Source organism: Ostrinia furnacalis, unplaced genomic scaffold (genome assembly GCF_004193835.3).
Source record: "Ostrinia furnacalis isolate ACB-3 unplaced genomic scaffold, ASM419383v2 OfSCF0786, whole genome shotgun sequence".
In the NCBI taxonomy this organism is placed as follows: Eukaryota; Metazoa; Arthropoda; class Insecta; order Lepidoptera; family Crambidae; genus Ostrinia; species Ostrinia furnacalis.
Window position 1 is genome coordinate 442,310 of NW_021131025.1, and position 26,220 is coordinate 468,529.

Here is a 26,220-nt window from a genome sequence, read left to right on the forward strand (position 1 = left end):
GCTCACTAGTGAGCGCGTTTGATGTAAACTCACACTAGGCCCTCCGAACTCCACGTGTCTTTCAAACAACCTTGTAGCCGGCTTCAGGTCACTTATGCAAATCCCAGCATATGCAATGCAACCTGTTGCATTATGCATACGTTCAGTCTTTACTGAATCGTGAAGATTTTCCTCTTATTGTGTTTATTGTATTTTATACTTTAACGCGTTCACGTGAAAGCATAGAGTTCAAATTGATACTACCTAGTTAGGCCATATTGTATATTAAGAGCTGCTACAAAAAATAAAGTACTAAGTCGTTGTCCAATAAATGGAAAGTACCTCTCATATGCAAGACTTCTTTTCTTATTTCCAGAGAGCAGCGGCCGAGCCCTAGCTGCGCCCCAATCAGAAGAGCTTCAGCATATAACCACAGACGTAGAGACCGACCTTAGAAGACAAATGGACCGGCAGGGTCGGGCCATGTACTACACGAAGACCCCCTCCCTCACCACCGCCAAAACACCCGCCCTCAACACCAGCACCAACCAAACTGACAAAGAGCTCGACACGGCTAATGTCACAACTGACAATTCAACAGTAGAAATCGTCCACCCGTCCATACAATGGATACCCACCAACGCTTCGGACCTGAATTTTAATGATACTTCCACTCCTAGTAACGTGACCGTAACCAACGCAACTGTGGTCTCATCGAATGCAACCGAAGAGCAGAATGCAACGTTTACTTCAAAGAAACGCAATTTGACGAGACTTGATTTCGTCAAAGACGATACGAGTCTCGAAGGCGCTTCGGAGAGCAGGATAGTGACCGAGAAACCTCTGTCTCTTGAGACTGCGTTCGTGCAGACGCGTATTCCGCCTAACGTTGAGTCTTCCCGGAGGATAAAGGACCCTGGGGAAGGTGACATGGACATGGGAGCGATTGCTGGCATTTCGTTCGCTGCGCTTGTCCTAGCAGCGCTCGCCGGCAGCACAGCGTTCGTCCTGTACAGGCGACGGTATCTAAACAAACCTCAAACATTGAATGACAAGTGCTCCAATCCGGACTCGAGTGGATATCTTGACGACAGTACTATTCGGGTGAGTATTTTTGTATCATTGGAATCAAAGATTACGTTACATTTAGGGAATAAATACTGTAGGATAGACAAATGGGTACTTTCTATTAAAAAAAACTACTGGTGCAAAACTCTGACCAATAAATAACATGTAAAGAACAGCTATTTTCGAGACCTAACAAAGTGTGAACTTGTTGTGCTGTTTTGCAATACAAGTCCTATCATCATGCTAGCAAGGTCCTGTCATTACATTGCGATTTATGATTGGATATAAATAAAGTCGTCACGCCCGAAAGAGATTACGCTAGAAACATGTTTTGCCGATTTCTTGTATTTATTTGTAGAGTATCTAACGATACACCGATGACTTGCGATAAGCATTTCTTGCGTGATGTTGGGCGAGTGATTGAGGTCTTGGTGCTTACTTTAAATATAAGAATAGTATCTACAAAATACACGTTTCTTTGCTCCATCTGATTTACTTTATCTCGTAATAGCTTTGTTCGTTCGGTCGTTTCAGCCCAATGACGTCCACTGTTGAACAAAGGCCTTCCCCAAGGATTTCCATAACGACCGACCCGTACTGCGCTGCCCGCATCCTTTACTTACTTTTTTTATTCACAACGAGGAAGCTCTTGGCATCTCACCTGATTTAGATTCTTATAAGATTCGTTACGTTTGTGTTTGTCACCTGATCTTCTTTTCTTTTCCAGGACAACTCCGAGGAGATGTACAGCCTTGACAACGACTCGTTCCTGAACTCCTTAGAGGCCATGACCATCCAGAACTACTGGACAGACACAGTGAAACACACGAAACTGTAGTGTTAGTAACTCCGTTGTGTAGCCATCCGTGTTTTCGACTAATAGTTTGAATTTCTAATTCGGAGTCTTGAATCTAGATTTATTATTATCCTAAAATATGACCAAAGAGAATAAACGTCAGGATATGACGTGGAACCATCTCAGCCCCCCTAGACAAAACGCACTTTTTGATCGAATCGAAAATCGAATCCGTCAAAACTCCATACAAAAAAGGGGCTTTTCGACCACTTTGCGACTGGTTTGCGATTATAATTTGCACTTTGTCTAGACCCGCAGGTTTAATGTCTTGCATTGTTGAAATTCTACTTGAATTTCTTGAGGAAAATTAATGATCTTTGTAAGATTATTTAAACCTGATATTTACGTCATTAGGTGTTATTCTTTTGGAAATGGTTCGTTACAGATGGAATGGAAATAAATAAAAGGGTTCAGTCTGATTTACTTTTGACATAATCCGTTTAGTAAAAAGTTCATGTTTTTACATGAATATTTAAATAATCTTTCTAGATTTAGATCAAGACTCTGGTGCGGAATTCTCTCGGTGTTTACTGTAAATGGATTAGAATGAAGATTTTGACTTCGTAATTTAATGTATATCTACTAAGTAGGTTTGAAGGTACTTTGGGAAGTATCTACGCAATATTAATTGTAATACCGGCCTATTACATAATAACAATATAATAATATTTGAATTTTTCGTCTTGAAAATGACCAAATAATAATTATTTATTATTTCGTCTTTTCAGTGATTTTATAAAATTTAATATTACCACCTATCAGGGATTTGTTTAGATTGGACTTGCCCAAAATAAATATTGTTTTCATGACAATATCAATGCTTTATATTATAAAGTATTTACTTTAAAAGTTAAATTACAATAAATATTTGTCTTAATTAGATGAAAGTATTAATTTAAAGAATATTAATTGTTTTAATTAAAGACGCAGATGAATGCAATCAACAGTAAGATATTTAGAGTGTAAAGATTATAAAATATTTTGATGATACATTTTAATAATAATAATTAATTAATGTAATTCTTACTAATTTATATTAGAGTGAAATGATTTGACACTATTTTAATATGCGAACTTGTAAATACATGATTGTTGTGATAATTTTCTTTTTAGATTTAAGTTTTTATGCGTTTTTTTATTGCTGCACATTAATTTTATCATTTCTGCCTCAGCTTTATGGGAAGTTAATTTGTATGGCAGATTATTTTTAGTTTTCTTTTTAAATACCAGTAAAATTGATAGTAGGTGATGATGTGATCTCATTGTGTATCAATCATATTTTAATAAATCCAGGATTTTCTTGTTAAAGGTATAGCACATTTTTTTTTCACATAGCAAAGATATAAAGGCATGGGGCGTGTATGGGACATGTAAGAGGCGTATGACATTTGCAAACATATCTTTATTTGTGTGGACTAATTGAATTAGTACCACAGAATAATTAGTACCTACTACCAAATCTCGCGTAGCAAAGATATGCAAGCATGGGGCGTGTATCGGACATGTAAGAGGCGTACGACATTTCTGAGTCGGGCGAATGCGCGAAATCAAAAGAAATATATGTTTATTTGTGTGGACTAATTGAAATAGTACCACAGAATAATTAGTACCTACTACCACAAATCTCGCGTAGCAAATATATGCAAGCATGGGGCATGTATCGGACATGTGGAGCGTGTAACAGATATTTGCATGAGACGGGCCCAATGCGTGAAATCAAAAGACCTCTTTATTTGTGTGGACTAATTGAATTAGTACCACAGAATAATTAGTACCTGCTACCAAATCTCACGTAGCAAAGATATGCAAGCATGGGGCATGTATCGAACATGTCAGAGTCGTACGACATTTGACATTTGCATGAGACGGGCCCAATGCGTGAAATCAAAAGACCTCTTTATTTGTGTGGACTAATTGAATTAGTACCACAGAATAATTAGTAGCTACTACCAAATCTCGCGTAGCAAAGATATGAAAGCATGGGGCATGTATCGGACATGTGAGAGGCGTACGACATTTCTATGAGTCGGCCGAATGCGTGAAATCAAAAGACCTCTTTATTTGTGTGGACTAATTGAATTAGTACCACAGAATAATTAGTACCTGCAGCCAAATCTCGCGTAGTAAAGATATGCAAGCATAGGGCGTGTATCGGACATGTGAGGGGCGTACGATATTTGCAGGAGACGGGCCGAATGTGCGAAATCAAAAGACCTCTTTATTTGTGTGGACTAATTGATTATTACCACTGAATAATTAGTACCTTCTACCAAATCTCGCGTAGCAAAGATATGCAAGCATAGGGCGTGTATCGGACATGTGAGGGGTGTACGCTATTTGCATGAGACGGGCCGAATGCGCGAAATCAAGATAAACATCTCTTTATTTGTGTGGACTAATTGAATTAGTACCACAGAATAATTAGTACCTGCTGCCAAATATATGCAAAGATATGCAAGCATGTGGCGTGTATCGGACATGTGAGGAGCGTATATTTGCATGAGACGGGCCGAATGTGTAAAATCAAAAGACCTTTATTTGTGTGGACTAATTGAATTAGTACACAGAATAATTAATACCTACTACCAAATCTCGCGTAGCAAAGATACCAAATTGTAAAAGTATCTTGCTCTAGGAGCCTTTACATGACTCATGATTTCTTTGTCTTAATAAATGTTCTTGCCTCTCCACGTTTTCACACCAGCCTCAAGCCACACATATGTGAATATGATTTTAAACACAAAGATTTATTGATGATAATACATGCTTGAAGATGACAACTAGAATACTTGCGTACTCTAACATGTGTTTTTTTTTTTCAAATAATAATAACTTATTAAAAATTGTACTTACTGGGTTGTATTGTAAATAAACAAATATTTTAAAATAATGCGAATTTTTGACAAAACAAAGGTAGGTTATGTGTGAAAAATTACAATAAATCTTAATGCGTTAATCACCAAGTGGTAAAAAAAACATCATAGACGTGTATACGTGAATCTGTTGCTCCTTTATTTCCACTGCAATGATGAAATACACAAAATATTTTTTTTCTTGTGATTGATTTGTTTAAAGTTAGTAAAGATTTTATGTTGGAGAAGAACAAGACGTTGATTTTATTATTGTCATTTTCGATTATCAACGATTTTCTCAGAATGTTATTTAATGATTTTTAATTGGCTTCGTGATTTCGACTTCCGTCCATTGATTTTATTTCTTGAGAATGATTTTGTTGCATTTACAGCTTTATTGTTTGAAAATTTAATTTTATCTGTTTCACGAATAATGTATTAAATGTATATGATAATAACATACAAAGTTCAATACGAGTATTGAAACTTCGGCAGATTTTCCTCATCTTAAGCCATACTTAACTATTTTTCTTTAAATGCTATTGTACCTATTTATCTGCCCAAAGTAATGTATTTATAAATAAGAGATTTACTTGTGTATCTTAAGTACCTAATACTTTGCACTTTTAGAATCAAAAGAACTGCAAACATCTTTATGATGGTAACCATGAGAAATGTAAAAAATATTTAAATATCTACGAGTAATTCTAATATCTTCAAGTCTTAATAGATCTGTCTTAAATTTCTTCTTCAAGTATGTAAAATAATAAAATACCTATTATCTACCTAAGATGTGAGTACAATTCGGAATGATCATTGTCGGCATTTTCAGTGAACAATGTGTGAATTTTATGTCCTCAATTACAGGGTTAATTTACCTACACCTGAAATATTTAAGTCTGTGGTTATATTTCGAAAATTATACATTAAACTACTATGTACAATGTTACACACTTATTTGCTAAGTTATTGCTTTATCTACCTACTCTACAAAAAAACCGTTTCACTGCTCTAAACTAACTAAATACTTTAAAGTTACTATGGTTTTACGCATGATTTACGTTCTAAAATCGCAGACTTAAATATCAAGAATACCTATCTATTGAAATAATGATGATTAGCAATCATCGTTTTCCTCATCATCATTCACATGAAGACTTTTCCAAGGAAAACTAGCTTCTTACAAAATTGTCATATCAATTTAGATAGTGTATGATCTTTAAGAAATTAAAAATAATATTTGTAACCAGTGTACTACCTATAAGATGCAAATTCCAAAACTTTTTTTAAGTGGCCATAATTTATTTTCCGTAATATCACTTAATATTTCCGGTGCTAGGCAAAGATATTTTGTGTAAAAAGTGTAGACAAAGAAACCCCCAATTACCTTCGTAAGAGTAAAATTAATGTACTTGGTTTGTGAAACAGATTAGTATTGTAATAATCTAGATTATTATTAATGGTATTAAATCTATTTTTACTTGCAAACCTGAATTTTTATTTACATGGAATACTTACCTACATCCAAAACATACATAATAAGTACCTATGTACGTGCGGTTACGGTTTCCTTTTCAATCCTCCAATAAAAACGGAATTTCAATTTTGTTACTTCGAATCCAAGTGAAGGATGTGGTAGAATACAATAGTACTAAATACCTGGAACATTTTTGAATAAGGTCACAATCTGAGGAGTAAACCCCAAAGACTCCCGAAAGGCTCAGCTAACTCTTGTTGCCTTTTTCAAAAATCGCGGGCCGATCACGAGCATTTTCAAGGGTTACTATATAACAAAATTTCCCCAAGGTGTAGGAATTCTGAGACTAAGTTGTAACAAACATAAATAAGTAACAATTTAAAAAACTAAATAAATTCATGTCCATTTCTAGTTTTATGTAATACACAAGTTACTTTTCATGCAATGTAACATTATTCATGTAGTTTTGACACGAAAGTAAAATTTTCACCTTTTTAAACTAACCAGTGATGTCTCTAAAATGAATTCACTAAGACCTAAGCAACAGTGAAACGATTAAATGAGAGAGCGCGTACCAAAACTTACAACTTGAAAAAAAAATCATTAAAAAATGCTTAGACTACTAAAGCGCCATCTGTGATTGGGTAGTCCGAATTAAAATATGGGGTAAATTCATATGTAATTGCAATCTGGCAACTAGTTTTTTGACATTGACAGTTGGTTGTCAATGTCAAAAAGTTTTATTGCGATTTGCGTGCGATTGCTGCTTGCTGCGTTGCGTAGTTTCGCAAGAATTAATTTAGTTTTTAAATACCTTTAAAAAAGTTAAACATGAACAAGGCGTGGTATATGGACGACGAGACAAGTGATCAACGCTTACAACACCACAGGAACCCACCAGAGTTCATCTCTCTCGACGAATTGTACAAGAAAACCGGTGTGGAAATATTCGTCGTAAGTTTATTGTTGTTCAACATGTTAGTTTCCTTTTAGCAATAAGAAAAACAAGGTTTAACTTAGGCAATTTCCTTCCAATCCGTATTTCTACAATTTAACTCGTGTTCCTTTATATTATCGACTATTATACGTCGAACAATGACTTGATATTACTTATCAATCCTCTTCTCACGTTATCACGATTGTTTACAAATTATTATTAATTGAATATTATATATGGTGACTTTTAATGAGTGAGCATACTTGTATGGGATTATAGTGTCTTATGATTTGTCAATATAAATTAAAATCTATATACAACGTGTCCCAAAATTCAAGGATAAGCCGGCGCCGCAGGGTGGACCTAGTCATGACTGCTTTAGGAAAAATAAGAAAAAAATCTATCTCAATTATTTTTTAAGTTACACAATAAGTTATGAAATTCGTCGAAAATTGACACCCCTTATGATATTTTACATTACCACGACTACAATTTTTCGAATACTTCAGTTTTTTTGTTTGTATNGTATATAAAAGAAAGTCGTGTTAGTTACTTCGCTTATAACTCAAGAACGGCTGAACCGATTTAGCTGAAAATTGTCAGGGTACCTCCCTAGAGCCAGGAGAAGGACATAGGATACTTTTTATCCCGTTCGAAATTTAAAAAAAAGTCTGCTTATTCATTGCCATTAAGGCGGAACAAAGTTCGCCGGGTCAGCTAGTAATTCATAGATGGTTGTATTTTTGATGCATAACCATAACAAAATTTATTGCAAATAACCTTTACTTAAAATTCCTTATTATAATGTGCACTTATTACCAGCCACCCTGTATATTCAAAGTATTTAACATCGCTGATTTTCTATAACTCTCTTAGGTTCTCTTTTCTAGAACAAAATTTTAGTGTGCTTATGTTTTATTCATTGTCTAGATTTGTCTGTCTTAATTTGATAAAAGTGTTTGACCAGGAATAAGATGTAAACTACAACACTTATGCATGAATAGAATAATCACTTATTAAGTTATTTTTTATTTCCTATTTTTTTTTCACTGTTAACTAAGAGGCACTAACTTTGTCCATATAAGAATAAGGTCTATCTATGAGTGAATATTATATTTATCAATCTGTTGAGGAAAATCTCAAACATATTTTATCATAAACCAAGTCTAGAGTTATAGGTACAGAATATTGTTGTCTAGCATGTTTTCCTTTATTTTCAAGTGAGCATTTTCCTTAAAAAGCTAATTGGTTTTTATAGACAGACAGTCACTCAAGCAGGAAAAGTTTATGTCACAATTTTAGGTAGTCTACTTAATCCCTAGGAATATTCTCAATCTTTCCAGAAACCCATAGTGAAGATAGATTTGTGAATACAAAGAATAACTGTTAATCTGCACATATTTTATTATTGTTTGCATTAGCCCATATACAAACATTGTATTTTCTTTTTCCTTTAATTGCTTTCTAGCTATAAAAATAATAAAAATCAATTACCAAAATCTATCTAAATTCGTTCATCAAAGTTCTAATTTTGTGATTCCAGCTGAATGTGGACACCTATGCTACGGATGGTGTGTTCGACAAAATCAAGAAGGACCGAGGCTACAGTTACGAAGATGAGCTAGTGTGCTCTAAAGAATGCTTCGGGCAAGCATACGAAGAGAAACTCAAGTCATTCTACACCGAACATATTCACACTGATGAAGAAATCAGGTAAAAAGTTAGAATGGTCCTGATTATTGAAATGATTTTACACAACGTTTGTCCCAAAGCTGTGGTTAAAATTGGTGGGAGACTGGGAGTATTTTGAGAGGGCTTTTTAAAAGCCTACTTATTTACCAAAAATAAAAAATTACTTTAATATGTAGAAGGTACAGGAGAAATGAGGAAGAAAATTTTTCAACAGAATATAGGAGGCTAAACTCTTTTGAATAGAATATATATCACCTCTTACATTCTGTTGAAAAATTTTACTACATTTACTTTTAGGTAAGTGTTATAAGCATTAAAGTTGAAATAAATAGGCAGATTCCTAGAGCCTCTTCATGTCTAAAGTAGAGACGAAACGGATAGTTGTTTGGCCGGATACCGGATATCCGGCCAGCTGCTAGGCCGGATATCCGGCGGCCGGATAGTTGGCCCATTGTCTCGTTACATGTCGTGACGAGTTTAGCGCCGCACAGGTGCTTCGAACGCGATCAGTGGGTCTATTAGTAGACTAGACTAGTCACACTTTTCGAAAATCGAATCAGTCCGAATAGAATGTCAGATTTTGCCACTTGTCTAGGGGGCAGATCAATTCGGACGATTTCGGTTGCCATCGTGAGTGTGTAATTGAATAGCGAAAATTCAATTAGTTTACTTGCTGCATAATCTGACTGAACTGCATCATGACATCAGACCATCAGTGAAAAAAAGATCGCCTATTTTATTTGGCAATATTTCGACTTAACAGATTATTTATGCATTCGTCATTAGAGTGAATATCCCAGAAAAATAAATTAGTTTTTTTAAAGGCCTCAATATAGCTTTTTGTAACTTTTTGGACTTTAAACAAAAGCCGTCATTATTATAAGCCATTTTATTGATGTTTACTTCAAAGATTAATGTCCTATTTCATTTTATGAATAGGAAATTGTCGTAGTTTCTTAATATCCGGTATCCGGCCGGATAGTGAGTTACTATCCGGTATCCGGCCGAATAGTAAATGTAAGCCGGATATCCGGCCTACCGGATAGTTACCGGATATCCGTTTCATCTCTAGTCTAAAGCATTCCATGCCAGCCTTGGACTAATTTAATAAACTTTCACAATGTCATTTAACTATGCCTCAATCGTAACTCAAATATACGTTTCGTTTCGAGAACCTCCGTTTTTCGCTTTTTCCTCGGTTAAATATAATTTTAGCCTATTTAAATTAAGGCTTCTGAAATCTCATTCCAGGTTCGTCCTGGAAGGCTCCGGGTACTTCGACGTGCGCGACGACAAAGACCAGTGGATCCGCATCCTGGTGACTCCTGGCGACCTGGTGGTGCTGCCTAAAGCCATCTACCATCGGTTCACTCTTGACACCAAGGTATAATTTAAATAGTAATAAAAAATAACATTTCTTGTATCAATGCAAAGCCCGGTCTGTGAGCACGTAGAATTTTGTCCAATGACCCCAAGCTACCCGTCCTTATCGCTCGCGCGTAATTATATTGCTGTCGCGACTGCGACGGGCGCCCGTGCTCGCAGACCAGACTATAGCGTCGAGAATAGAGTCGAAGTGATTAGCTTCACTCTCCAGCTACCTCCAACGTTAGTGTGACTCGCTAATTTTGGGACATCCTGACAGTAATTTATGTCTATTACACATACACACAAAGTAACCAATTTAAACTGTGGATCTTACATCAGTGACTTATTGCCAGAAGGCAACTGCAATGCAATATAAGGTGTATATGTGGTGTATTTGTCCTGAGTATACAGTGTGTCCGGGCATGTAGTGATCAAACTTTAAGGGCGTTTAGTGCGCTTGTAGACGTCCGTTTTTTCACCGGACGACGGACCGTCAAAAAACGGATATCCTTTGTTAGCTGTCAATTTTCTCGCCGGACCTATGTCCGATGCATGTGCACACGTTCATTATAAACCATACGCCACCGCTTAATCCGGTGGAAAAATCGGGCCGTTGTCCGGTCAAAAAAACGGACGTCTACAAGCGCTCTAAGGGTTTCATAAAGTTTGATCACTACATGCCCGGACACACTATATAACGAACCCTCCGTTTCCCTCTGATACATTAGGAAAAGAGTCGTGCTTGCAGTGGCGACTAAATAACCTGGTGATATTATCTATGTTCCAGAACCACATCAAAGTGAAGCGGCTGTTCATCGGGACACCAGTATGGCAGGCCTACAACCGGCCGGCGGACGACATGGAGTGCCGCCGCGTGTACGTGTCTCAGCAGCGCCAGGGCTTCGCCACCGCCTTCTGACCGCACGATGTAAACACCGTTCAACAGATCATAAAGGCTACCGTATTTGCTCACTGGTTGGCGCCACTTAGGACCTTTCACGCGGCAATCCTAGATTAAAGGCATTAAGTTCGCCTAATGTTAAAATTTTGGCATCTATATATCTATATCTATTTATATATATAAAAGAAAGTCGTGTTAGTTACTTCGCTTATAACTCAAGAACGGCTGAACCGATTTAGCTGAAAATTGTCAGGGAGGTAGTTTAGAGCCAGGAGAAGGACATAGGATACTTTTTATCCCGTTCGTTATTGCCATTAAGGCGGAACAAAGTTCGCCGGGTCAGCTAGTATATATATAAAAGAAAGTCGTGTTAGTTACTTCGCTTATAACTCAAGAACGGCTGAACCGATTTAGCTGAAAATTGTCAGGGAGGTAGTTTAGAGCCAGGAGAAGGACATAGGATACTTTTTATCCCGTTCGAAATTAAAAAAAAGTCTGCTTATTTATTGCCATTAAGGCGAAACAAAGTTCGCCGGGTCAGCTAGTTAAAGTATAAATAAATAAATCCTGCATTACTAGACTTGTGTGTTTACACACTAGCCGGCGATTGCGATCTGCACGCGTTGGTGAGTTTGAAGCTTGAAGCTCTATCTCGCCAGTGTTGCCAACTAGTAAGCATAAATGAAGACCACACGGGAAAAACAATGAATGTCACCTTTTTTGTGAAACTGACTTTTTAATGCACTCTGTTAGCTTTTTAGGGAAACATTCTATTTCAAAAATCAGAATTGAGAAAAATCATCGTATATAGTCAACTGTAATAGTTCAATTTGTGTTTGTTTGTCCATGGCAAAAAACGGCTATGTTATGGACCATCACTTACAACTTATTTAAACAAATCGAGTTTTAGAATACAGGCAAAGCATATGTTAACACAGTAATAAGTTGTTTCAATATTTCACATAAAAGAGTCTAAAATGAAAGAAATATAGACTTTCAAATTACTTTAAAAACTGTTTTTCTCATAATTGTAGTTTTTTGACATTCTTTGTTTTTCCCGTGTGGTCTTCAAATACGGTAGCCCTTATTTTGCTCACAAATAAGGCCAATTAAAGCCGATACCTAATGTCTATGCCTCTTGATGTGTTGCACAGACAACATCGACTAAACACTGTGCCCTTATGTGCTTGTGATAGGCATTTTTCATTAATATCCATTATGCTATCGTGGTACAATCACTGCTGTTTGTAATGGCAGCTACAGCTATACAATCGCAATACATACGTTATTAAGAATACTAGAGCGTTTCTCTGTCGATTCTAAAGTTAAACAGCTACAACTTCAGAAGTTGTGTCATTTTATAAAACGTCACTTGCAACGCGTTTCAAACCGGTCGCGTCATATTGTGTGGTCTCAACGGACGCTATGGCAGAAACTTAGATGCAACTCAAAAGTAACTAGTAGTTGCAGTTGCGTTTCACCGTGTGTTCTGGGCCTTATACTTGGGCTATGAGCATGTTATACATAAAAACATTTTTACCGTCAATCAATTAATGGCATATAAAATAAACTAACGAGTTACTAAAATTTAAATATTCCACAATATTTTTAAGGTAAGATATATGTATAAGCAAAACATGTGATTATAAATACTCTATTCTGAAATTTATAATTATTATGATGAAATTCATTTAACGATACGTTTGTAAATAATAAAGAAGAAAAGCCGCAAATTTTTACCGTACTGTTAGAGTTTGCTCAAAAATCGCAATGTTATTATGTTTACTATATTAGAAATATGCATGGTATTTTGTAGTTATAATATATTTTGATATAATATTGTAATTATAGAACTGTTTATATTACACGTTATTAAAAACATAATCTTTTTATTTTCGGATTTACGCTGTGCCCCAGTGAGCTCTCCTTATTTTAGGATATAATTCAAATTATTTTTATAAATGTAAATAAAATAAAATAAATCTTTTTTCTTGCTTTCGTATTTGCAGAATCACTCTTGAATTTTGGTGTTAGTGTTAAATGCGTAGGTAAATCATAGCAATAATATTAAAATACTATTTTAAAACCATATCCACGGCCATATAGATTTTTCTGTGTGACATATAAATTATTGAATCTCTGGGAATCTCTAAAAATATTCGAAATTATACAAAAGGTAAGCAATTTTCATTTAAATTACTCAATATTTAGCAAACGCTACAAAATTTAGCTCTTCTATCGTGTAAAAGCTAAAAGTAGACCCGATAGGTAAAAGTTTTTGCTGCGGGTAACATTACCCCGACATACGCCCCACGACGTATTTTTATCGTCGGTTTTTTAGACGATAAATGTATGGATTAATCGTCTAATATTGATAAAATGCCTGGATAGATGCGGTGCACATTTATCAATCGTAAAATCAAAAAGAAGAACAAAAAATCAGTGATTGGCAATAAAAATTACCTAAAGAAGTGCCCACTTTTTATATCACAAAAAAAGCAAAGGAAAAAAAACTGCATGACAATCATAATGCATACCAAAAACAGTTAAAAAGTTTCATCAAGAAACTTCTCAAAGTCATGCTAACGTCATGTTGCTTGACATCAAAGACGTTGGAACCAAAATAGAAATCATGTCAATATTTTAGTAAAATTAACTACACATGATCAAAAATGTGTAGTTTATCAATAATACAAATTGTTTGTGAAAATCAAGACACGCCAAACTAATAATGATGTTTGGGTATCCGTGAGTACGTTTAAAAGTGATATTTTTACATAATTTTGCCTTTGCATACACACCAATAAAGCCCACAAAAGCACCTTGCGGTAACGTCCCTATGAAATAGGTACAATATAATCGTAGACTTGAATTATTTTCCATTGGTGAAGATTTCTATTGAATAGAACCGACCGAATCATGGACCGACGACCTGATAAAGGTAGCAGAAAGGCGCTGGATGCAGGCCGCTACCAGCCGTGCGATGTGGATTGGGGGAGACCTATGTTCAGCAGTGGACGTCCTGTGGCTGAAATGATGATGATGATTGAATAGAACACCACACAAAACCCAAAAAAACAAATCGAAACGGTACAAATAGGCGGTCTTATCGCTAGTAAGCGATTACTTTGTCTTATTTTTGATGTAACGCCTACTGCTCAAAAGCACCTACTCATCAATATGAATCTTTGCTATGAACAATATTGATAAAATTACAATTTGGTGTTTTGATTAAGATTATTGTAAGCCTGAATAATTTAACGCTTCGGCTTATATCTATGAAGTTGTGTGTTTTTTCTTTTATATTGATAGTAAAGTAACATTTCTGTAACATTGTATTTGTTTTAGGTTCGAGCAAAATGATCATCTTCTTCCTATGGTACGCCGCCATCGCCTACGGTTACTACGCGTAAGTTATTTATATATTTTTTTTATTAATAACATTTAATAGGCTGTATATTATACAGCTAATAGTTCTACAAAACATCAGTGAAACTACGTCCATGCGAATTATGGAATTCGCCAATAAAAAGTTTAAGGGCTATTGGAAATATTTCATTCAAATTATGGTAATTATTGCTTTTTTATTTTATACTTGAAACACATAAAATGTTTGCAGTTGAAAAAACAAAATGTCATTAAAGGTTGCCATTATAAATAGTTTTTAGNGTTTTTAGCGACCATGTTTCTGTATTTCCCTAGGTATCTGTGAAGAGTGGCCAGTTTTTTTTCGTCGTATTATAATTCCCATGGATCTGATTAAAGCATCCAAAACATTTTTATTTCAGTCCAAACAAAAATTTAATCTTATTTATTTCACGAGTTCCATTACCGTCGGAAACTATTCATCTATGTATACCATCAGTCAGCTAACTAAAATAGTGTTACCAGTATTACGAGACCTGAAGCAAAACACGAACATTTCAACGCGAAGAATTCGGAAGTTGTAAATATTTTGATTACGCACGCGAACCGTTCAGTTTTGGTAGGGTTACCTACTACTTTACGGAGAAATAAGGAACTTTTGTGATAGTAGAGTCATCATAAAATGTCTCAAACTACCACATTAATAGCTTTTTTACTAGTAATCATCAGTGACTTGGTTTTCTTTAAGTTCAATTCATTCACTCAGGATTGAAAGCTAACTCTAGTCCTTTCTATTGTCACATTGAATTCATACAGAAATTGAAAACATTGCTCTCCTTGCTGCAGTTGAGCAAGTTATATAACCAAGCTAGCCACTGCAAGCACTCAGAATCTAGATCTAGGTCATGCTGAAAACGTTACGTAACTAAATGGACCCCTTCCATCTTTTTGAGAATGGGAGTTTGAAATTACACTCGAGCCGCGTGGNTCGCGTGGAAGTAATCTTTTACTACAATTTTCCAATCTTCTTTTCCTTAGCCCTTTTTCTCTTTATTTGGGGTAGGCTGTCCTTGTTTGAGGCGCCAGGAAAATCTGTCCTGGGTTGTCGATACATTTTCTGGACACGCTCTAAGTCCTTGGCCACCGTAGACCGCCAGGTGGCCAGTGGGCGTCCTCTACCTTTCTTATTATCTGGCAGTGCTAAGGCCTATTCTACGACATGGTCTTCGTCTCATGACACGACCAAACCATCGTAGGCGGCTCTCGGTGAGTTTTTCTGCAATAGAAAGAAAGAAAGAAAAATTATTTTTTTGACAACTAAAAAAAAGTACAAAGACAATGAAGAGAAAAGAGAAATGCAATAGGTGACGCCCCTGGGACTACGGGTGTATAGACAGGGTAATCACTTACCATCAGGTGATTCGTCTGCTCATTTGCCTCCTGTCACAAAAAAAAATAGATGCGTCCTTAAAACTTCATGTAATTTGCTCATTTCGCACTTTATCTAGTTGGGTTACACATTACTTGTTCAAATTCAGGATTTTGCAAGTTTTATTAGTATTTAATTACTGAATTAACTCCTTTAGCGCATCAGAATCTAGGCCATTCGTTCAGGCTAGAGCGGTTGCATAACGGGAGGTGGTCTCCCTTTCCCAAATAGTGGGGGCTCACTGCGGGTCGGGTAGCTTAAATACGAATGTGGCTGTATATATTTATGAACCTATTGCCTTACTAGCCTAGCTAGAAACTGCGATGCGTATAAAAGTCCATAGCGATCATTAAGTAGTTAGGCAAAAAAGGACAAATTGAGGCTTGGAAAAACCTTTTGGCAAAACATTAAAACAGTCAAATGCAGTCAGCTCCTGCGCGTGATAGGAGTTTTCCTACAGCCAGTTCCAGCTCTGTGCTTGAGCCAAGTTCATCGGTTCATCAACTATTTCAATTTAAGCAATTAAATTGCTATTCACAAATGTAATTAATTTTGAACTTGCAAAAAGTTTCAGACCTTAGCAGCTTTAGCCCCCACTTAGTACTCCAAATCTAGGTCACGCTGAAGCCGTTATGTAAGAGGGGGTTCCCCCCTTTTAAAAATGGGGGTGAGTTGGGACCCTGCGGGTGTTCTCCCGAGCGTGGCATTGCGACCTTCGCGTTTGGTACGAGCCGGCACTCGTATTGAGTTTGGATATACAGGGTGTTTGGCGCATCGTGTGCCAAAATGATTTGGTGGATAGAATGGGTCATTTCCTATATTGATATTTGGCAGTAAATTTAGATTTGATGCAACCCTACATCAATGCACGTCAAAACAAAATATTTACTTTGAGGCTACACCTTGTAGTTTTTTTTTAAATCGAAATTAAATGATGCGATTTGGGTATTTTGGTGAAATTACTAAAAAAAATAATATAAAAGTAGCCGCCTGGCATGGAACGTGTTATGGGGGCTGAAAATATAGGAAATGACCCATTCTATCCGCCAAATCATTTTGGCACACGATGCGCCAAACACCCTGTATTTCCGCTATTTTTGTTTGCATGTTTAGGAAATTATTTTAATAGGGTCATTGTCAAAATGAACCACCAAATTCATGTCGATAACATAAATCAAGTACAGTCGGTCTTTAAGTTTTAAAATTAAATGAAACACATACTTATATTCAGCTTTTTCATTGCCCTGTAGATTCTCGATCTTGACTCGGTATTTTAAAATTTGAGCCGCAGCCAATAAGAATTATTGAAATGATATTGGGCTAATAAACTGTCAAGATGTAATGCAATGACAATGCATTAGATTTATTAGTGGGTAGGCAATAGGTTGTTTTTAAATAAAACACAATTCTTGAGGTACCTAGTCAATGATGTTAGGATGAATCGTTTTCGAGTTTCAATGCACATAATAAGAGACATGCATTTTTAAAAAGTTTCCCATTCGTTACAAACCTGCAGTAGCCGCTGCCTAACACTGAAAACAAGAGTCCATAGTTACAAAAGAAGTCCTTTTGTGGCATGTTTCTGATGACGCTGTTACCCTTTTGTTCCGTCAGCTCATTACGGTCGTTAGGGCCCACAATACGTCCCTGCGGAGTCCTCAATTAAAGCAGCTGACATTCAGCAGCTGACACAGTTCCCAGTACTACCCAGTTACGCAACTCGGTCGATACGCCGACCTTCCGCAAGCGACTATACGTGCATCCACTAGTCACGTATGTACAGATAACGAACGGCAAGTTGTTGGCGGAAAATTTCGCTTGATGCACTGATATCTTGATAGTGACGCGATGACGATTTCGAAGTAGCGTCACTGAGACACTGTTTGGTGGAAAAGCTAATATGTGCAATGCGACTAAAGTAAAATTAGACTCGAAGGTTCTGTGTTTCATTTCCCAGTGGGACATACAATAGTACCTATATTGCTTAATATGCATTTTTCATTTGTCTTAATCAGACAAATTAGGTCATCATAGCCTTGAAATCAGCTGAAAAGGAAAAATATTTTGTTCTGATTAACTAAACTAAATCATTTCAGAGGTAGCTAGGATATGGCGTGTGTCGTACTTTCAGTCCCCATAGCATAGATAGAAGACAAAAGGTGATTTCACAAAACTAATCGTCATATTATGACGTTCATTTTCATTATACGGATTTTTAGGCTCCGCAATTTTCATCTCTTTATTCAGGACTCTTTGATCACATCTTCTATCGTCTTAGAATTCATGGGATTTGAGTCCTAGCCCTTTCTCCGATTACAATTTGGTGAACTGATAACGTACCTACTAGCGTTTCAATAACAGTTACAAACGCTATCTGTTGCCCTGGCGCGGGTCCAGCGCTTTCCACCGCGCCGTGTTTATGACCCGCGGGAATGCGCGTGCGCCGATATAGGTTCGTTTACGTCGGCTGGTACTAATCAAAGCTTTGCGTTTCTTTGGAGTATTCTATTAATTGGAGTTGATTTTTGAACGTATCTTACCAGTAACATGTAAATAGTTCAAATGCTGTTGTCATGAGCTGCTTAAATTCAAACTTTTTGGCTGTGTTGGATTCAGTCACTCACAGCCAAATCTGAATACACCATCATCATCAGATCTAGTCTCCCTCCACTGCAGGAGTATGACCCTCTCTAATTTACCAGAGGCAAATGTAGAGTTTGCCTTACACTCGCCACGCTAACCGTTGGAGACAAAAACTGGTTCAGATCTTTAAATTAAAAATACACTGAGTGTATAATTTCAACTTTCATCGAATATAATTCATACATGCATCCATAAAAAATCCAATGTTCATAATTAGGTATAAAGAGTTTTTATAGCCTATTGTCTTGTCTAAAAGATATGTCGTTCTTGAAAATATTTCTAAGATATTTTTTCCGGCAGCATTTTCGTAGCAATAGTCTATTCAGTGGAAATGTTGGGGAATCCTACCGAATAATTTATTGCCTTTCGAAGGTTATCGGGAAGAGAACGTAACTTTATATGCTTCTATAGATTACTTTCAGAAAAAAGTTTAGCATTACCATCAGGTGAGAACACGCCAAGAGCTTCCTTATTGTGAAAATAAAAATACAAAGTGCCCGCTGAAATTCAGTGCCCAGACACGCTCTTAGCTGGCAGGTATTTTTTTTATGTGACAGGAGGCAAACGAGCAGACGGATCACCTGATGGTAAGTGATTACCGTCACCCATAGACACCCGCAGACCCAGGGGCGTTACAGGTGCGTTGCCGGCCTTTAAGGTGAAGATACGCTCTCCTCTTGAAAGCTTGCAGGTCGTATCAGGTATACTGAGTTAAGACTCATTCTTTTATCTTTTTAACTGTATCAGAAAATGTATTCTTCTCTTATTCTATTTAGAAAAACGCTGAACTCTCATCACTTTGGGCTTTTTTAATTGCATTGCTAACAAGTGCCTCGGTAATTGGCTTGCAATAGATTGACCACTACTACGACTACTTACTTACTTATTTCTGTGCATTTTTTTTATTTTTGTCTCTATGTCAAACGTGCCAAATTATTTAGTTAAGCTTCTTTTACATACCTACACTATCACCTAAGTGCGTTTATCAATTTGACATGTTAAATGTAACTATTGCTTCCGTCAAATCTAATAAAATCCCAGCGTAATCAGATTTATTTGCGTGATCTTACCTGACCTTAACTTCTTAGCTAAAAATATCTCATACCTACCGTACCCAGTTGTCCCTTCATTATACAATGTTCTATGCGTATATAACGATATTTCTAGAGATTTCGATTGTTTAAAAAACAAGTTTTATTTAATGGTTCGAGAGATTTTAAACTAGTATGAGCTAAAAATAACTGTAAATCCCTTGCATTCATATGAAAAGAGTTATTCTCAGTAAGCTCGCTAAATATCTCTCGATTGTTGCAATGTACTTATTATTTGTTTCTTTTATCAAAGGTAAAATAAAATATGGATTACAGTAAAAGCATTAAAAAAGAAATACATGAAAATCTGAATTTCAGACTGTCACAGATTTTTTTCACGCTTCACATCTCAGTCGTAAAATCTATTCTGAAACACTTTATACTCTTTTAACTTACAGTATAAATATAAACGTCCATGTTACTAACTTGACATTTTTAAGTTTTCCTTAATTTTTTGTGACCATTATTGGTTATTCTTCAATCTTCATACAAAAATCCATCGAAAATTCAGAAGCCTAGGCCTGAAAACTGAAAACTTAACAAATAAACATCTAATAGGTAGAGCTATTTTCCCATTTATTAAATTAGGTTATTGAACATTTATTTTGCTCAGAATATCAGCCCCTATCCTTATGAACTGTATAAACAATAATTTTAAACTTTACTATCACGTGCTGTTAACGAGGCCTGTGCATCATGCGGGTGCATGTTTAATTAACATCAATATACATCGTTCGTAGCTACAGTTTTAACTATTATTAAGAGGTAAAGTCCGTTTGTATGTCTTCACAGAATATCTCCCATCTATAAATAAATATCCTTAGACATTTTACACTGCGCTTCTAGGCCCAAACTAAGCAAAGCTTGTACTATGGGTACTAGACAACGGATATAAACATACTAAAATACTTTTTTTTTGTAAATACATACTTATTATACATAGAAAACACCCAGTCTAATACAAACAAATATGTTCATGCACACAAATGTTTCTACTGTGCGGGAATCGAACCCGCTACCTCCGGAATAGTAGTCCGTTTCAAACCACTACACCAAATGGCCGACTAAGGACCTGAGGTATGGGAGGAGAGAGAGCATACAAATCTGAAAGAAATTTGACGTTTCAGTAACACCCTCTCGTGTCTTTCCTATACACTGACAAAACGGAGGCTGGCGATTTTGCCATGCAAAATGTCACCATAATCGCTTCAGTTGAATACTTATAACCCTTTTTTTTAAATTAAAGTGCCTTAGCGTGGTTTGCATTATCTTTAACTATAACAAACGTCAAAAGTCTGTCAAACTACATACAGGGTGTCCCAAAAAGTGGTGTCAAGCCGAAGCCCAGAGGTAAAGCATCACTAGGGCTACCGGAATCTGTGATGAAAAAACTGTGATGTTTATAGTTACGGTTAAAGTAAGGTGGTGCAACTCAGCTTTAAAGATTTAATTTTTTGAGGCATCTCACCCATAGCTTGAAATATTTACCAACACTTAAGTCTACATACTTAGGCTAGTATTGCTGGTAGCTGGTAAGTACATACAGATTCAAGGCTCTTTTCTCGGTCAACAAAAAAATTCGATATCATTGTTCTTTGAACTTTCCAAATTAATTTCTGCGCTCTGCTCCTATTACTAAAAGCAGTTATATTAGGAAGCCTTTGTCTCCACTTTCCGAGTCCACGAGTGTCAGGTTTCATTGTCTGCATTACAGTTAAAATCTGAAGATTTCACGACCTCGATTTTGTAGCTTAAAACACTTTCGCCCGTATTCACAAACATTACTATGAGGTCTCACAGTGCCTGGACGCAGAGGGTGACACACGACAGAGCTCTATTCAACGCTATGCGTTCGATTTGCTGCTTCACTTAAGCAAGCATCGTTTGTGAATACTACTTGTGAATCTAAAATAAGAAGTAGGTGGGTGAGTATCAATTTGTATACAACCTGGCCAAACAATCAATCACTTTAAAAGATGATGAATTACTAAAAGTAGAGTTTAGAAGCCACGATATTCTAACGGTGAAGCGGTCGGAGTGTCGGACTGGCCGATTCGTTATTCGAGGAACGCGGGTTCGAACCCGGCTGACGCTCAACTATTGTGGTGATCCCACTCGTGCATATTTAGCTTAGTACGAAGGGCCTAATTGTAATTTGAGCAGAAATAAATTACAGTAGAACGCCGATTAACCGAATCGCCAATTATCCGAATCGGTTCTAAGCCTAATATAAAAAATTAAAACCAAGTAATTTTTGATTTATATTGTTGGAACTCAGATATATTTCAACTGAGCGTTATTGTAGCAGTTCTACAATATCGCTCAATAGAAATATGTCTGTTTGTTAAACTTGTTAAGTTTGTTCTATGTGCGAAAGTTCGATTTTCTCTATTACCAGTCTATGTCCGATTATCCGAATTTTCAATTATCCAAATCGACCCCGGTCCCAATTAATTCGGATAATCGGCGTTCTACTGTACTAATATTCTTTGTTTAAAAAAAATCGTAGAACTAATCGTAACAACATTATAATGAGTTGTAATTTGTTCATTTACATTACCGTTTTTAAAGGTATAGATCATAATGATAATAATTACTTAGTGCCGCTCTATGCTTCCTCTGATGCGGTCGGTTGGTGCGGGAGACGATTCGGTGCCAAAATACACGGTAATTTGCTTTATTTGTCGACTCGTTTCCAGTGTAGTCCGAATAAATGACGTAAGTTCATCATCATCATCATTTCAGCCACAGGACGTCCACTGCTGAATATAGGCCTCCCCCAATGATTTCCATATCGCCAGGTTGGTTGCGGCTTGCATCCAACCACCTATAATAGGTCGTCGGTCAACCTTGTGGGTGGACGTCCCACTCCGCGTTTTCCTTTAACGTTAGTTGCTATAAAGAAATTTGAATTGAAATTAAATTACATACCAACCTCGGGTTGCACAGAAGATACTTTGGTCTCATAGTTATTTCAAAAGATTATTCAAATGTGAAAGAATTTACTTAAATTACATTGAAAAAATATTTCATCAGGACTTATTCCTTTTCAGAGGTTTGGATTGTCTCTTAGATAAAACCCGGTTGAATGGAAATGCGCAAAATTGTTTACCGCGTTAGAAAATTGGCTGGCATGCCGAACGCTCCTCCGAGATTCCTGCTTCCTCGTTAACTCCAAGTTTTATTGCAGATGTAGACCAAGAAATAGCATACAACGAGGATTTCACACCGCGCTTCGATAGGTACATCGAATAAAAACAAACATTTGTTGCTATACAAAACATGATAAAGACAAATAATTGAGAGAATAAGAAAACGATTTCGAAACATAGAAACATAACTTCGTTTCAGCCAAATGACGTCCACTGCTGGACAAAGGCCTCCTCCAAGGTTTTCCACAATGCACAGTCCTACGCTGCCCGCATCCAGACTCTTCCTGCGACCTTTACCAGATCGTCGGTCCACCTAGTAGGAAACATTACTTACTCTAACACAAAAACAAAAGTAGATTAGTTAAAATTGTCGCGAGATCTGAAGAATTTACATGCCTTATTCTTTTTTATTATGCTACCTTGTGTGTGAGAGACTGGAGCCTGAGATAGGTTTCTTCAGAAAGCCGTATTACAGGTCTAAATCTGAGCCAAAACGTAAAAGAAAGTAGTTTCAAAATACCGTAGGTGTCTTATTGACAGAGATAAATGATACACATAAGACAGGTTCAGCAGTCTTCAGATCTAGATTATCTAAACCCCAGTTAGTCTAATCTGATCGTGGCCTTGATCGTCAATGTGACTCAGTTCTCGACATTCTGACATTGTCACTCACTGAGTCACACTTTTTCACTTTTGAGGACTGGTATTTTTCCATTGTTACTATTTTTTACTCTTTTAGTTGGGAGAACAAACAATTACATTGCAGGTTTATGTCTGGCAGCTATTATTATCTTTTATTTATTTGATCAACAAAAACACAAAATGTGCACCAGTTGCAACTTGCACTGCACCTCATACGTCGCGTACAAGTAGGTTTTATAAAGACTTCTTCGCTTAGCAATGCATTAGGTACGTTTCCTAGAGTCAGTCAGTCAGTAGGCTCAAATTTAAATTTTAGATCTTTCAAAAACATCGCAAATCATCTTGTCGTCCCGATGGTAATGTGCTAAATGCGCACTTCAAGCGATAGGTACATTATTTCGGAGTGTATTTCTCCATTTTTTTCCACCAATAAGAAGTCCTTGTCTCATAATTAGGATTTAAAAAAACACATAAATGTACTTACAGTTGCACGTTGCAGAAAAGTCCCCCAAAACTTCATTCTTCGTGTACCTACAACCAGTTTTTATAACGACGTCTTCGTTTAGCTACGTACCTACCTATGCAATGCTTTTTCTAGGCTCCTAGAGTCAGTCAGTAGGTAAGTTCAAATTTTAGATCTTTCAAAAACATCGCAAATCATCTTGTCGTCCCGATGGTAATGTGCTAAATGCGCACTTCAAGATAGGAATAGGTACATTATTCCTGTATGTATTTCTTCATTTTTTTCCAACCAGTTTTTTTGTATATGTTACGGTTAATGTGATAAATTGAAAATTATTAATAATAACCGGTTATTATGAATAATTACCGACAGTCGCGGTAAAAGTGATAAATTAATCACATTTAACAGTGATTATTTGATAATTCCACCTTAGTACTAACAAATTTCATAAAAGAGAACAACATCTTGTGTACGTGCTCGTGTACAGCCAAACTTTTGAACGTTTTGATATCATATATTAATGTAATTTGGCATAATGACTTTGGAATGTTTCTTGCATAATATTACTTTTCCATGATGCCTATAACATAATGTTTTGATTTAAAGTGAAAAATAGGTTAAGGTGCGGCGGGGGTGGCCCTTGGGCCACCCCTAAGCCGCCTATTTAGTTTTATACACACATAAATGACCTCATATTAATCAGATTTACCAAAACATGCGGTAATTATTCATAATAACCGGCGATTATTCATAATTTTCACATTTATCACTTTGACCGTAACATATATACGTCTTCGTTTATTTATGCATGCGTTTCCGATAGTCAGTCGGTCAAGCTACAATTTAAATTTTAGATCTTTCAATAACATCGCAAATCATCTTGTCTTTCCGATGGTAATGTGCTAAATGCGCACTTCAAGCGATAGGTACATTATTTCGGAGTGTATTTCTTCATATTTTCCATCTAAAAGAAGTCCTTGTCTCATAATTAGGATTTAAAAAAAAAACACATAAATGTACCTAACAGTTTCACGTTGCACAAATATCCCCCAAACCTTCATTCTTCGTGTACCTACAACCAGTTTTTATAAAGACGTCTTCGTTTAGCTAAGTATGCATGCTTTTTCTAGGCTCCTAGAGTCAGTCAGTAGGTAAGCTCAAATTTAAATTTTAGATCTTTCAATAACATCGCAAATCATCTTGTCTTTCCGACGGTAATGTACTAAATGCGCACTTCAAGCGATAGGTACATTATTTCTCAGTGTATTTCTTTATTTTTTCCACCAAGAAGAGGTCCTTGTTTCATAATTAGGTTTCAAAAAACACAAAAATGTACTTAACAGTTGTAAGTTGCAGATATTATACCTATCCCCCAAAACTTCATTCTTCGTGTACCTACAACCAGTTTTTTATAGACGTCTGCGTTTAGTTATGCATGCGTTTCCTAGAGTCAGTCGGTCAAGCTACAATTTAAATTTTAGATCTTTCAATAACATCGCAAATCATCTTGTCTTTCCGATGGTAATGTGCTAAATGCGCACTTCAAGCGATAGGTACTTTATTTCTCAGTGTATTTCTTTATTTTTTCCACCAAGAAGTAGGTAGTCCTTGCTTGATATTAATAGGGTACATTAATTCTGTGTATACAGGGTGACATTTAAATCGTTGGCATCCTTTTAAACTATTGTTAAGTTTGATGTGCTGTCGTCTGTACAAGGATTATTTTTTTGAAATTTTAATGCATTGGATTTGTCTCATATTCAGGGAATGTAGGTACTATGTACCATGAGTAGTCTTAGTTTAAAAGGATGCCAACGATTTAAATGACATCCTGTATTTTTACCCCAAGAAGTCCTTGTTTCATAATTAGGATTTCAAATTACAACGAATAGGCCCTGCGCATGAGTCAGTGACTCCGGCAGACATTCGCGCCGCATCCGGCGTCTGGTTGGGGTCACTGTGTGAGGAGTTAAGTGCGCAGACGCGTCACTAACCAGATCTGACTTGGCCCTTACTATTCGCTGCCTACGTAATGTTATTTGACTGGGGTCTCTTGATCCGCCAATGTATAACTTTGATATGCGCCTGGTCTTTAAATCAGATTTCTGTATCTTATGAGATGTTGACACTTGTCCAAATACGTTAACCAAGCTAATCACCGTAGCGTTTGTTTTTACAACAATATTGTAGTTGTGCTGTTGCTGTACTTACGTTAATCTATTTACACTACGATAACTATGAATATTTATAGCATTATTCGTCCACATTACGAATTTCATACTTTTGCGTATGTTTCTTAAACCT

The 26,220-nt window shown here is 36.4% G+C and overlaps 2 protein-coding genes across 3 annotated transcripts in view; both read left to right on the plus strand.

The window, feature by feature from the left end:
- LOC114350123 (uncharacterized) overlaps positions 1-6,175 on the plus strand; it is a 53,790-nt gene extending 47,615 nt beyond the window's left edge. The window contains exons 3-4 of the mRNA XM_028300778.1: positions 356-1,083; positions 1,775-6,175. Of these exons, the coding sequence (XP_028156579.1) occupies positions 356-1,083; positions 1,775-1,885 (839 nt within the window). The 3' untranslated portion in view covers positions 1,886-6,175. The remainder of the gene's footprint in view (positions 1-355; positions 1,084-1,774) is intronic.
- A 785-nt stretch (positions 6,176-6,960) lies between these two features.
- The window catches only part of LOC114350124 (1,2-dihydroxy-3-keto-5-methylthiopentene dioxygenase-like), a 39,287-nt gene continuing 20,027 nt past the window's right edge, over positions 6,961-26,220 (plus strand). The window contains exons 1-5 of one of the 2 annotated variants that reach the window (XR_003655678.1): positions 6,961-7,186; positions 8,713-8,882; positions 10,113-10,245; positions 11,017-11,157; positions 14,479-14,539. Coding sequence is in view for 1 of the 2 variants with exons in the window: in XM_028300779.1 (XP_028156580.1) it covers positions 7,064-7,186; positions 8,713-8,882; positions 10,113-10,245; positions 11,017-11,148 (558 nt within the window). In the remaining variant the exon portion in view is untranslated. Of the gene's footprint in view, positions 7,187-8,712; positions 8,883-10,112; positions 10,246-11,016; positions 11,284-14,478; positions 14,540-26,220 lie in introns of those variants that run through there. The other variant, XM_028300779.1, reaches the window with a different exon arrangement.